The sequence below is a fragment of the Calonectris borealis genome, chromosome 27 (assembly GCF_964195595.1).
Source record: "Calonectris borealis chromosome 27, bCalBor7.hap1.2, whole genome shotgun sequence".
NCBI classification, from domain to species: Eukaryota; Metazoa; Chordata; class Aves; order Procellariiformes; family Procellariidae; genus Calonectris; species Calonectris borealis.
In genome coordinates this window covers 1504827-1517393 of record NC_134338.1, presented here as the reverse complement: position 1 = coordinate 1517393, position 12567 = coordinate 1504827, and the positions used below count along the sequence as shown (strand labels likewise).

The window sequence follows — 12567 nt, the reverse complement described above, 5'->3', positions numbered from 1 at the left end:
TGTTCAGGGCCTGAGCGAGAGCCGCAGATATCCCCTGCTTCAGGAAAGCTCTTAAGGACCAGAAAGCCACAGCGTATCCGAGTTTGTAAAAGGCAGCCAAGATGTGATGCAATGCTTTATAAAGCCCCTGTTTAAAGCTGAGATCGGCACCATTTTAAGTGTGCTGTGCAGCTAGCGGGTGGGTATGGTTTTAAAGTAAGGGAGAAGATACGGCAGCTGAATGAAGAGCAAAGATATGTTTAAAGCCAGTCCTTAATACATGCACTGACCAGTGATGTGGTCAGTAAATGCTAGTGCTTTATAGACTGGTGCTGTCACTTCTCCTACCCTACTTAGATTTTTCATGCTTATGTTAAAACAATACTACTTTATTTTCCCCGTACTTGGAAAGTTCCCTTCAAATCCGTTTCTCTAAGTTTTTGCCTTCCCCTTTCATTTAACACCGAGTGCCTGATGCACTGGTGGTTGTCATCTCTCCCCCACAGCACCCAACCAGTTCGGCTCATGGGACACATAACATTTCAGTGGCTGAATGCCAGCTCTGCTATATTAAAGCCGCACAGATAAGCTAACAGTGGTTAGTGTTGTTGTCTCACTTCAGCTTATTGTCTGCCTTTAATCTTGAGCCGATTAATCTGTCCAAGGAGGAGCGAAGGATCATGAGCGAGACAGGCAGAAAAACAGCCATCGGCGATGGGTGGGTGAGAGCTGAAATACTTGGAAGTAAGAGCAGATGCACCTTGTAAGCAATGTGAAACTGTGTGTAATGACGGGAGAGCAAAACCAGGCACATCGGAGAGGTAATTAAGAGTCTTAGTGATTGTGGCTGGAACAATCATGGCATGTGGGTACGCAGGTGCTCAAATCCCACTGCCTTCCAAAGGGAGGTGAAGGCTCGGTTTGTCTGGGAAGAAGATAAACAGACTATCCAGTAATTTTGGAATCTTGTCAGCGTTTTACCAAGGGAAAAATTAGATGATTTGTAAAATACAAAATCCTTTTTTTAAATTTCTTTTTTTAAAAAGCAGTTACTTTGCTGATGTAATCGGGCTTGCTTGCTTCTAAGCCATAGATGTTGCATTTTGGATTCCACATCTCAGAAGGTTAAAAGATAAATCTACAGAATGTTTTCTGTTCATAGCTGAGAAACCACCGTAATCCTAACCTTGGCTTTGCCGCGTAACTTGCTGAGAGTGTATGTTAAATAGAGAAACATTAGGATTAGGCCTGAAATTCACTCTGATTCAGGGAGCCACTACAAGGACCGCAAGCTATTTAATTCCTCCTTTGAAGGTTTCAGTACTGATGAAGTGATATTTAAATGATCTTTTCCTTTTCTCTTTTTTTTCTCCGTTTTGTTTCTGGTTTTGGAGCAAGCTTTGAGCTTAAATTGAGCTGGCAACTTCCTTTTCAGACCTCAGCAGCTGACATCATTTGTACAGCAATGATCAACAACAGGAAGAAAACATCTGGGCTTGGAAGCACGAAGAGATCAAGCTGTAGTGGTCTAGAGAATAAAGGGGTGACAACAGTCTGTGTTGCAACAGTTTGTCTTGAGTGCGTTCTGCAGACGTGAGGCCACTCCAGCGGCTGCAGGAATTGAACATTCCTGGGTTCCGAGACGAAGGAACGAAAGATGGGGCAGTAAGCTGTCGGGTTCCCTAGAGAGAAGTGGTTCAGGGAGGTCAGGACAGTGTGCTGCTTTTCGCATGGGAAGCCTCCAGGGTAGTCTCCACGGCTGGGTTTGCTGCGTGCTCCGGTGGGTCAGAAGACCTTGCGTCCGTGGGCCTGTGGCGGATCATACCCAAGGGTCATCTTGGGAACCTCGGGCTGTGGGAATGCGGCGGATGGAGCTTTCGTCAGCTGCTTTGTACTGCTCTGAAGCACAGGGACCTTAAAGAAAAAAAGCTTTTTGTTTTACTCTGAGCTCTTGAGCTGTGCCTGAGGACTCGAAGGAGAACTTCCTCTGAGCTGCATGTGGGCGATTCCTATCCATACCAATAGGCAGAAGTAGTTGCAGTGCTCAGTTCTTTTAACAGCAGGTGAAGAATCAGCCTTGACTCTTCTCCTTTAAAGGATCTCAGCTCATTCTTACTTATTTGGGCTCCCAAAAACCCCAACCCTAGCATGAAGGGATGTAGGCCATGATCTTGCAATGTAGTTGGCCCCTTCCACTGTAACAAGGGATGGAAAATCGAGGAGACATTTGCATTTGTGTCTGAATTATCTCTAGATTAGCACGTCCACCTTCCTCATGTCTTCCGTGCAGCATCTACTGCTTCTGCTGCCTCACCTGCGGCAGCACAGCTTCCTTCCTGCTCCAGGATGCCGTGTGTCAGGCATCCCATGGTATGCTCTACCATGTTGCTCCTTCGCCGAGTCCCTTTGGACTAGTTAAATCACAGGCTTTTGAAGGCTGTTGCTTACCTTGCACATTCAGGCCTTCTTGTTAACTTCTTCCACGTGAATATAACGAAGTGGTTGATCAGTAATTGCCTGGCAGAGAGCTGCTATGGAAACAAACTGTGTTCTGTTTTGATGGGGATGATGGGTGATTTGGCTATCGATGAGCTCAAGGGAGCTGCTATGAGATGTGTCAGCAGCACAGCTTCCATATGAGATATCCCTAATCCCCAGAGCTGACTTTCATGCACATATGCACCACTACCTCCATCCCTTATCCTTATTGCAACCAGCTGTGGTTTGACTTTGTCAAAGATCTGATAGAGCTCCCTTACCCCCTCTCCCACTCCCTCCACAAACTCCCATTAGTCATACTTGGGCAGCGCATGAAATAAGATGGTGATAAAGCTCTGATCCTAGACACCAGAGTCATTCCTAGGGGCTCCGTGCTGGGCTGTGAAGACTCCGCTGTGTTAACCCCTTGGTGCCTCCTAATTTCCTAATGCCCGTAAGCCATGTATCGTCTCAGGGTTGATAGAGCTCTTAGGGCACCTTTCGTCTAAGTAGAGATGGATTTATTACTGTGATGTGTTAGAGATTAAATGGGCTTTTTTGGCTTTTTAATTAGTCAGTGAGCTGGGGAATACAGCTCTTGTGTTAAGGCACTGGCCGTTCGTGAAAACTTGGGTTTTCTCTGTATCCCATTGGTAATGCAGAGAGAATGTTATTTTTCTCCTTGTTGTTCATACTACTTAAGCTAAAGATTAACTTTGGCAGAGTGACAAGGGGCTACGTACTGGCCAAGAAACAATTCACTCTGGAAGTTAGTGGAAGGTTTCTGACCATTGGGGAGAAGGAGCTCATGGAAAAGAAATTGGATTATTTTTCTTAAAAACAGGACAGTTTATCGGCTGGTTAAATTTGGGTTGCTTTTTCCCGCGGATGGTGAAAAGCACATCCTTGATCTGATGCCAGCCACCAGGCACATTTCAGAGCTTTCCCTCATAGCATAGATTTCTCTAGTGGGCACGACACTGCTCTCCGAGCAGACGAAGGCCACCAGCCACTCCTGAACCCCTAAGCCACTGCTGGTCAAAGCTGCAGCTCTGCAGCTTTGTGCATCACATCCTTCCCTTTGCAGGCTAGCGTGACACTTTGAGGGGCAAACACAAACATTTTAACTGCTGTTGTGCTGTCACGTAGCCACCTTTGCAAAAGGGAGAGAGGGTGGGCAGAGCTTTGCAGGAAGGATGGTTGTTTTGGGTAATCCTCTCGGCTTTCTACAGCGTTTGCACATCTCGGACATCGGAGACGTCATTACCGACTCGGGTGGCTGAAGCTCGTGGGTCGTTTGGGAGAGCGGTACTGTTTTTGCAGCGGGTCGAGAGCTCCCGGTGTAAATCCAGTTCTTAAGGCAGTGCAAAACCAGTAAATATAGGCTGACATGTCTGCGTGGGGGTGAAGCAAAGCTTTGTATTTCACTGAGAGCGTGAAGGGCCCAAGGACTTTGTCTCTTATCCCAGTTGTGATGTAGAGCTAACTGCGCGGATACTCACCAGTAAAATTAAAAATAAACTGCTTGAATTTCTCTGCTGATAATTGAAGCAACTTTTTATTTTTTTGTGTGATTTGATGTAAAATCAAGCCAGGGCTCTCTCCTCCTCCTCAACAAAGCCTGCCCAGTTTGTGACCCCTGAAGTCCCGCAGGCTTTTCCTACCCTCTCAGCAGCAGTTCAGTTTCTGAGATACTGGCTTGCTTCTTTTATTTCACTGTGGCTAGTGAAGATCTTGGAGATCCCGTGCGTTCAAGTAAAAATTTGAATGCTATTCACATTACTAGGAGGAACACTAAACCTTCAGATCCAAATCTCTTTTGTTACCCTTTGAGGCTGTTCTGCATCGGTAGCACTGGTGGAGTATCCTGCAGCTGCCTGTGAACCCAGTTGCTGCTGGACCTAATGGGTTAGGCTGGAGCGAGGATCAGTCCGAGCAGATGCTGGAGGCCAGCAGGACCATCTTGTTGTCAGGAGGTGTCTCTCCAGCCGTCTGGCTGTTGGTCCTGCTTCTTCCAGTCCTCACCTGCACGCTGTCTCTGGAAGGTGCTTTAATTTGGGACGTGTAGCAGCTCTGATCCGTGCGTGGAGTCCTTGGTTGTCACTGCGTACATGCCAGCAGTAATACATCCTTGCACTATTCGGACACCTTTTGTAGCATGTCCAGAGGCACAAAGTCACTGCTTGAACAGGAGGTGCTGAGTACTGAAAGCTGCTGACTGATGCTCACAGGGGATCTTGCCTGTGTCATTGTTTATTTGTCACCAACCAGGGGAGTGGTGTTTATAGAGCTCTCCGCAGTGGTTTGTGTTTGCTGCCCTAAGAATTTCATTTGCTCCATTCACAAACAATTGCAGTAAACAGGCTGTAGTAATTGAACTGTTTCCTTCTGCTTTGGCTCCGTAATCAGGTTCCTGGCTGCATTCTCAGATGTGGGGCTTTAGAAACCAGGTCTTTCAAACTCCAATAGTTTAAGGGAAGGGGGATGTCTTGTTTTTCCAGCAGCCTCTGTGAAGCATGCTTTCTGTCCTGGACATCCAGAAAAGCTACTGCACCAGCCGTTCACCAATGCTTTGGTTGTCTTTCCCAGTCGATCACGTGGTTCCGGAGCCAGGGACCAGTTTGCTGACTGCGTTCGACCAGTGGCGAGAATGGGCAGACAGCAAATCCTGCTGCGACTACTCTCTGCACGTGGATATCACCGAGTGGCATAAAGGTGTCCAGGAGGAGATGGAAGCTCTGGTCAAAGACCATGGTGAGTTCAGTTACTGGAAGCTCAGAGAAGCCTTTCCCCTCTTTATTTCTTCGGACTGGCTCCCCTGTTTTTTAGGACTGGCTCTTGTGAAATATTTCAGTCTTACATCTCAGTAAAGCTGTTCTGGGCCCTGACATTACCTTGGCCCGTTCTGGCTGCTTGTGGAGGTTTGGGCAGTCACTGTTGCAGAGGGCGCAGGGGGATGGTACAATGCCATGTCTGCGATGTCTTAGGTGGGTGAGCGTTGATTTTGAAGAGGTGAATCTCTTGCTGCTGCCATGCAGAGGAGCACCTTTGTTCAGTGGAGGTCCTTTGGTTTTCATTAGTGCAGGTAGGTGGTAGGTTCAGCCACTAAACTGCTGTAAACAAGGGAAGAATCAGGCCCAGAAGGAACAATCCAGCACTGCTTGCTAAAAGTGGAGAAGAGCTGAATAAAATGACCTCATAGGTTTTTCCCCTCTTTAATTTCCTTAGGCTAGATTAATTTTCCATCCTGTTTGTAGTTTAAAAAAACAGTCTTTTACATCCTAATGAGCGCTTTCCCACACGTGCTGGGTGAGAGCTTTTACTGGTTCAGAAGGCAGGAGAGGGAAAGCCGACTTGGGCGCACTCCCTGTGTCTTGGTCAGTACGAACACGCGGAGGAGGGCATGCTTGCAGACACAGATTTCCCATCGCTCTCGCAGGGGGGAGCGGGGGATCAGGCAGCCAGGCCCAGTCTCTGCTTTTGTGTGCGATGCATTTTGCTTATTTTTTTACTCAACCTCCTACAGCGCTGAATCCACAGAATTATTCTTATTTCAATGTTAAGTGGAAGCCTAGGGGTTTAGCTGTCCCCACGGCTGGAGTGCAGGCTCCTCCGTTCTCATCAGTTGTGTTAATAGATGCCACATGGCCGGGGAGATCCTGCTTTACGCTGTGATCTGTTGAGAGTGCTTGTGCCTGTGTGCACGCACATGTGCGTACACATTTCACAGCAGATTAAAGTCATTTATTTGTCTACCCATCATTGCTGCTTGCGGGGGGGCTGATTGAGGGGGACATCTTCTCTCGATGAGGAACGATGGGTTTCATAGCTTTATCTGTGCCTACAATTTGTATGTCAAAGATAATTCCTTTGCTCTCTTTCTGCCAGGTGTGAACTCCTTCTTGGTTTACATGGCTTTCAAAGATCGCTTTCAGCTAACCGATTCTCAGGTAGGAAGGCTTAATGTTCACATGCTTCTGTCACTGCAAGCTGTGCATTAGTCTCTTACAAGGGTTTAATTTCCGTACACTTGGATCTGACATTCTCTTTTGGTTTCAGTCTTTGTATGCGTAACAGTACCTAAGATTTGCAACAGTACCCAGAGCTCTGGTTTGAAGATTTTTTTTTTTAATACAAAAAAAAACAACCAACAACAAACCCTGAAAGACTTGGCTGGGGAAAGCAACGGCAAAACCCTCATTTTGAGAGATCTAAGGTTTTATTCCAGCTCCTTTGGTGTGGAAGCAGTGGCAGTTTTATAAATTGCTGCTTTATGCCTGGGCGCAGGGCAGGACAGTTTGATCTCTGGCATAACTATTCTATGTGTTTATAAGCTGAAACTGATCCTGGTCCAGAAGTGGGTTTCTGGCTTTAGCATTAGAATTGCTGAGACCTTAAAAAGGAATTGCCCTCCTGTTTGCTCTTCTAGTGGATACGTTTGGGTACATTTAATTGTTGAGATGGGCAGTTTATATTTCTAAATGTGGTGGGAGGAGAGGAATGTCTGAGAGTCATTTGGAACAGTGTAGGAGGCAGTGGTGTATGACAGTTATCTCTAATGACTCTGGTAAGCATTTTAATGAGTGACCATTGACGAAGCCGGCGTCAGTTGTGGGTTACTCAACCTGAGCCCTCTCAAACTGGTTGCTGGAGTGGGAAATCACACTGCTCCTGTCCCAGCCAGTGAGAGGGGTGGGTGCAGGTTCTCCATGAAAATCAAATGTAAGGTTTTTTTTTTTCATCCCAGGCACCAGTAAATGAAGGCATGAAACAGGTACAACTCTGTGAGCTTCTTAAAATCACTCCAGATGTAGGCCTGTGCAGTTGCTCTTTCTTTCTCCAGCGTGGTAAATATACCCAAAACCTGGCTTTTGAATAGTGCTTCTTTGCCATATCATTAGCATATAGAGATTGGGAAATTTAGTTGTAGGCAGGAATATGGACCATATCCATCCAGCAAACCACATCTTGTATTTCTCAGTGCTTCTCTTTTTCTCTTCCATTCTGCAAAATCCTGTATGCTGACGGAGTCTGGAGCGTATACTGTATAATAGGTGTATGCCTGAGTGTACGCTCGGGGTATATTGTACTGTATGTTTTCTGTCTTCCAGATATATGAGGTCCTGAGTGTAATCCGGGATATTGGTGCGACAGCTCAAGTGCATGCTGAGAATGGTGACATCATTGCTGAGGTATGTCGTGTTTATTCTGTGGATTATTAACTTCAAAATGCTGGGAGGGATTTAAATTCTAAATCCTTCTTTGAAACAGAAAATCACCAAGACTTTTAAAAGCATGGCATAGCTGTATCAAGGATGCAAGCAGAGCTGTGCATCAAATCTCATCCCCTTTGTTGTCACTGATAAAGCAGGTTTTCATGGCAGCTTTCAGTTTGTGGCGGCTATCGGCCATCTCTGCCTTTCTCCCCTTAAGCGAAAGACTGCGTCTGGGTGTGACTGTCACTGCGTACAATAAAATGTTCTGTGGTAACTAAGACCAGGGGGAGTGGGAAGGAAAATAGCTTCATACGGTATCTGGGATGCTGATGTTTGGGATCTGTTCATCCTTTAAACAGAACAAAGAAGAAATGTTAATAATGTATTCGGATTTAATCTGATCTCCAGCTCATTTTATACATTATGTCTTAAGCATGCAAAACTTGGTGTTGCAGTGGATTTCTGCATTGTCTGATGGACTCACCTGAGTCTTTGAGCCCAGTCAGCTGCAGCTGCAGGATGATTTTATCATGAGATGCTGTTTTGCCACATCTTAGAGTTTATTTTATAGACGCAAATGAGTAGTGAAAGTTGAGGGGCTATGAACCCAGTGTGAAGCAAATCAAAATAAAATGTTTCCCTGACCTCCTGTGAACAAATCAGCAAGGGTTTTGCGAGCTCTGGTTATTCTCAACAAGGGAAGTTGGACAGGACTCTGGTTGTAAGGCCCTTATGTAAAGCCCCATGTGATTATTAGTTAGCACAGATGCCTAGAATCTTACTTGTACCTCTTTCAAACAGCTGTGTCTGCTGCAAGGAAAAATGTGTGTTGCTTTAAATCTTTTCCTGCTCTTTTTTCTCTCTGCCTTAGGAGCAGCAAAGGATCCTGGAACTGGGGATCACAGGCCCTGAAGGGCATGTGTTGAGCAGACCTGAAGAGGTGAGGACTTTACTGCCTTTGCAGTTATTCCCCCAATTTATAACATTTCTGCATTGCCATCAGGTACTTCGTATTGGGATGAATGTGGCCAGAAAAACGATTTCATCCTGGCTGTAAACATTATTGCTGCTTGGGGTAAGGGAAGAGGCTCAGGCCACTTCTAGGGACTAACTAGTAACTAGTCCCTTCTGGAGACTAACTGCTATGGGTACTTAGGAGGAACTGGGGAGCTCCCTCAGCTTTTCTACTGGAGAAGGGGACACCTCCAGGGAGTAATTCATCCAGCCTACGATTTGATTCACCCTCTGGAAAAGCTCACCTCTTTCTGTTGATTATCGGAGATAGTCTGGAAAGGCTCTGCTCACACATCGGGTATCTAAAGTGAGGTGAGATGTGTTTGAACCACAGAGCCCCTGATAAGCACTCAAGACACAGAGAGCTGCTGGTACTTAGCACATCTTCAGTTCAGCCCTTTGATAGCTCAAACTGGAATCCTACATTAGGAGATGTAGAAAATGTTGAACCTGAAGCACAGGTAGAGCACGGTCTACCTGAATCACCAATTCCTTGATTCAGCCGCTGCACAGGAACACTTTAAGATGGAGACCCTGAAGAATTATGTGTTCTGGTGATGATGGTCTTTACGGAGCTAGACCCTGAAGTTCTTGTAGTTTCCCATCACTTTCAGTTGAGTTTTGCATGAGTAAAGACTTCAGAATTTGGGTTTATGTAGGCAGAATTCTGCCGTTGACTCTTCTAGATCCCATTTCTTGGGCTTCTCTCTCACTGCTTATTTTATCAAGACTTCCTCTGAATCAAAGGAATTTTTGATATATGCCCAAATCCTGACATTCTGTCTTAGGTGCTTGCATAGCTTCCATTACCATAATATTTGATTGTTTGATGAACATTTTACCGATGGTGGATTTTTTACACCAAGGACTAAGAGGTTTGCTGAAGGCACAGAAAGTACGTACCGGAGAGGGGAGCGGGTTCTCAGATCCTAGCCCAACACTTCAATATAGTTAACCTCCATACTTCCCCGTTGATTTCTCTAGGGTCAAGCACCCCAATCCTTCTCACTCCCTCTTAAGTCTTTAAAATAAATCTCAAGAGTAAGAAAGAACCTTAAAACTTAGCTTTTCAGGTTAGTTCCCATTGCCTTCTTCGTTTCCAGTCTTTCAGTATCTCTAAGCTAGACATCTCACCATGGCATTCTGGGTTTGTGAAGTCCATTGGTTAGGTACAAACAATTCTTTTTGTTCCTCCAAGATATTGGGGCTTTGCTGACTGCCAGATGTGGCAGATGGAAGCTGGGGCTGTGAGATCATCCACACGTGCCCCTCACGCTCCCTCTCTATTTCCTCCCCTTGGTTCAGACAAGCTGCATCCAGAGACATTTCAGTAGGAATATAAATCATTCAGTTGCTTCATGCAGAAGGGGAAAAAAAATGCTTGACTTGGGCAGTATGTGAACCCTCGCAGAATTTCTGTTTGGCTCCGGGAGGTGGGATTTTTTGCTTCCTGGAAGTTGTGAGCAAACACTTGCACTGAGCCTTCCACCCACCCACCCCTGCATTTTTTTTTTTTACATATTTTTTGGCTTGCATCAGGAGAGCAGGAACAGATGCCGACATGACACTGGGGGCTCATCTGTGGAGCACCCCTAAACTTCTGTTGACTTCAAAGGAAGGCTGCTCCTTACCTTAAGGGATCTGGCCGTCAAACTAGCCAAGTTTTGTCTGGCTACTTCAAAGCTCATCCTTAGGGGAGCAGGAGCTTTAAAGTGTGAACTGTGTGAACTGTGTGGCTCCCTGGCTTGGTTGGTTTGCTACATCTGTCTCCTGCACTTTGCAGAAATGTGTTCTTTCTCAGTATAGCAAGGAAGGCTGCCTGAGGACACGTGGCTGCCCCAAATGAGGACCAGTAGAGCCTCTTCCCAGTGTCACTGGGCAGCCCCTGTGCAGCTGAACTCAGCTGTGCTGTCTGCCCAGAGTGGAAGCGCTTGGTCCAAAATTCTCCTTCTTTAATGTCATAGGAAACAGAGCAGGAAACAATGTCATCTGGTTCCCTCCCCTCCTTTTCTTCAGCGCGGGAGTAACTTTGTGTTTTTAAAAACATACAACTCCCTTTAAGCTGGCTGGTGACAAAGGCCGGATTCTGAGGGTGGCAGCAGATCCATAGTTCCTGTTGACTTCAGTAGGAGCAGATGTTTCTTGGTATCCCTCTGGGGTGCTGTTAACGCTAGAATTGGCTTTTCACTCTGCCCCTTATGGAGTGTAAAGCCTGTCCTAAGAACTTTATGCTGGTTGTCATCTTACTGAAGAGTTGCTTTATTCAGACCTCTATCTACAGCAAACTAGCAGGAGTTGTTGAACAAGTCTAAAATATTTATTAAATCAAAACTCCCACTCAATTCAGTGAGACTTACGTCAGAGTGAAGCATTCAGGGTCTGGCCGTGTGCATTTGTGTCTTACTTGGAGTGTACGCATCTTCTGAATTCCCAGGTTGAGCAGAAGGCATAATTAAGGCTTAATGCTGAATCATGGGTTTAGCTTGCTCACCTCAGTAACCTGGGTTGAGCCAAGGTGACGGTATTCAGCATGTTGTTCAAGCCAGCAAAGGGAGCCTTAATTAAGACATCACCATCCCAACTCAGCATCACCCATCACTTTCTGGAAAACTCTCCCCCTCATAGCTCAGATCATTCTGTGATGACTTTTCGGAGCGATCCGTCATTTTTTGTTTTTATTTTAGCCACAAAAACGCTGAAAGCACAAGCAGTCCAAGTGCTCCAGGAAATGTCTGTCTTTTTTTCCAAGAGAACTGCTGTGCTAGGGCTTCTAATGCATACTGGTAATTGCAAACATTCCCCTTTGGACTAGTCGTTGGGTTATTGTTATGTGCCTGTCACCATAGCATCTGGGCACAAGGCATGAATTCAGCAGCCTTGTTCTCTTCTGTGCAGAAAATATTCTCATCCTGCTTAGCAGTTGCTCAAAGGGTCAAAAGTCTGGAGGTGTTGTTTTATCCCTGCTTTGCAAGTGGGGAAACTAAGGCACAGCGTGGAAGCGTGACTTCCAGGTGCTGCAGTGACAGAGCGGTGCGCAGGCCTGCTGTAAATGGGCAGTTTGCAAACTGATGCCATTGCCTGGAAGCGTTGGCCCCTCTGAGTTCTCTCCTTGCCTCTCAGGAGGGACAAGTGTGCTTTTCTTGGCTCTTCCTTTCAGCCTCCGTCTTCCCTGCAAGTGCTGCTGGCTGTGGCATACTCGAGTCAAATGTCCTGGAATAAACACCCTTCCTTGCAGCCTTTTCCATTTGCGTGGAGCAGCTGGGCCAGAAAATGTCCCCTTCTGTACATCACCCTGCCTGGGGAGGGTTAGTCACAAGCCCTGGTGCGGTGGCAGGCTAGGGCTTTAACCCTTTTGGCATGGAGACCAACCTGCTGGCTCTGGGGGGGCTGGTTTTCTTTTAAAAACTCCCACTTGTCGTCGTGTTGTTTTTCTTGAGCAGTCCAGCTGCAAACAGAGCAGTGTTACAGGTGGTGGCTTCGGCAGTGTGAGCAGAGCTGTTCTGGGCACTTGGACATCAGTGTGGCGAATACGCCGTTTCCTAAGCTGATGGGTCCTTAATTTCAGGAACTTCTTTGGGTGGATTTCACGGTGCTAGGAGCCAGCAGTCAACGCACTCTGATTCTGGGACTGATGATGGTTTACAGTGCTTGGCCTGCGATAAGTCACTGTAGAGCAGATTTTCAGAAGTGCTGAGCATGTGCCCATCCCACTGGAGTCCACGGGAGGTGCTGGTAGCCTCTTGCATTTGGGATTCAGGTGGCTGATTGCTCTGGGTTTCAGTTTCCTCTGTTGTTCGCTTGGAAAACGTCCGTGGTATTGCAGGCTCAGTTCTCCATGGTGGTAGGCACTGTGAGCGTTACCCTGTTGTTAAATCTGTTA

The 12567-nt window shown here is 46.4% G+C and overlaps 1 protein-coding gene across 8 annotated transcripts in view; it reads left to right on the top strand.

Moving 5' to 3' along the window:
* DPYSL2 (dihydropyrimidinase like 2) overlaps nucleotides 1-12567 on the top strand; it is an 82350-nt gene that overhangs the window by 56579 nt on the left and 13204 nt on the right. For all 8 annotated transcript variants that reach the window (XM_075174859.1, XM_075174856.1, XM_075174857.1 and 5 more), the window contains 4 exons: nucleotides 5047-5211; nucleotides 6346-6407; nucleotides 7569-7649; nucleotides 8545-8613. In XM_075174859.1, the coding sequence (XP_075030960.1) occupies nucleotides 5047-5211; nucleotides 6346-6407; nucleotides 7569-7649; nucleotides 8545-8613 (377 nt within the window). The remainder of the gene's footprint in view (nucleotides 1-5046; nucleotides 5212-6345; nucleotides 6408-7568; nucleotides 7650-8544; nucleotides 8614-12567) is intronic.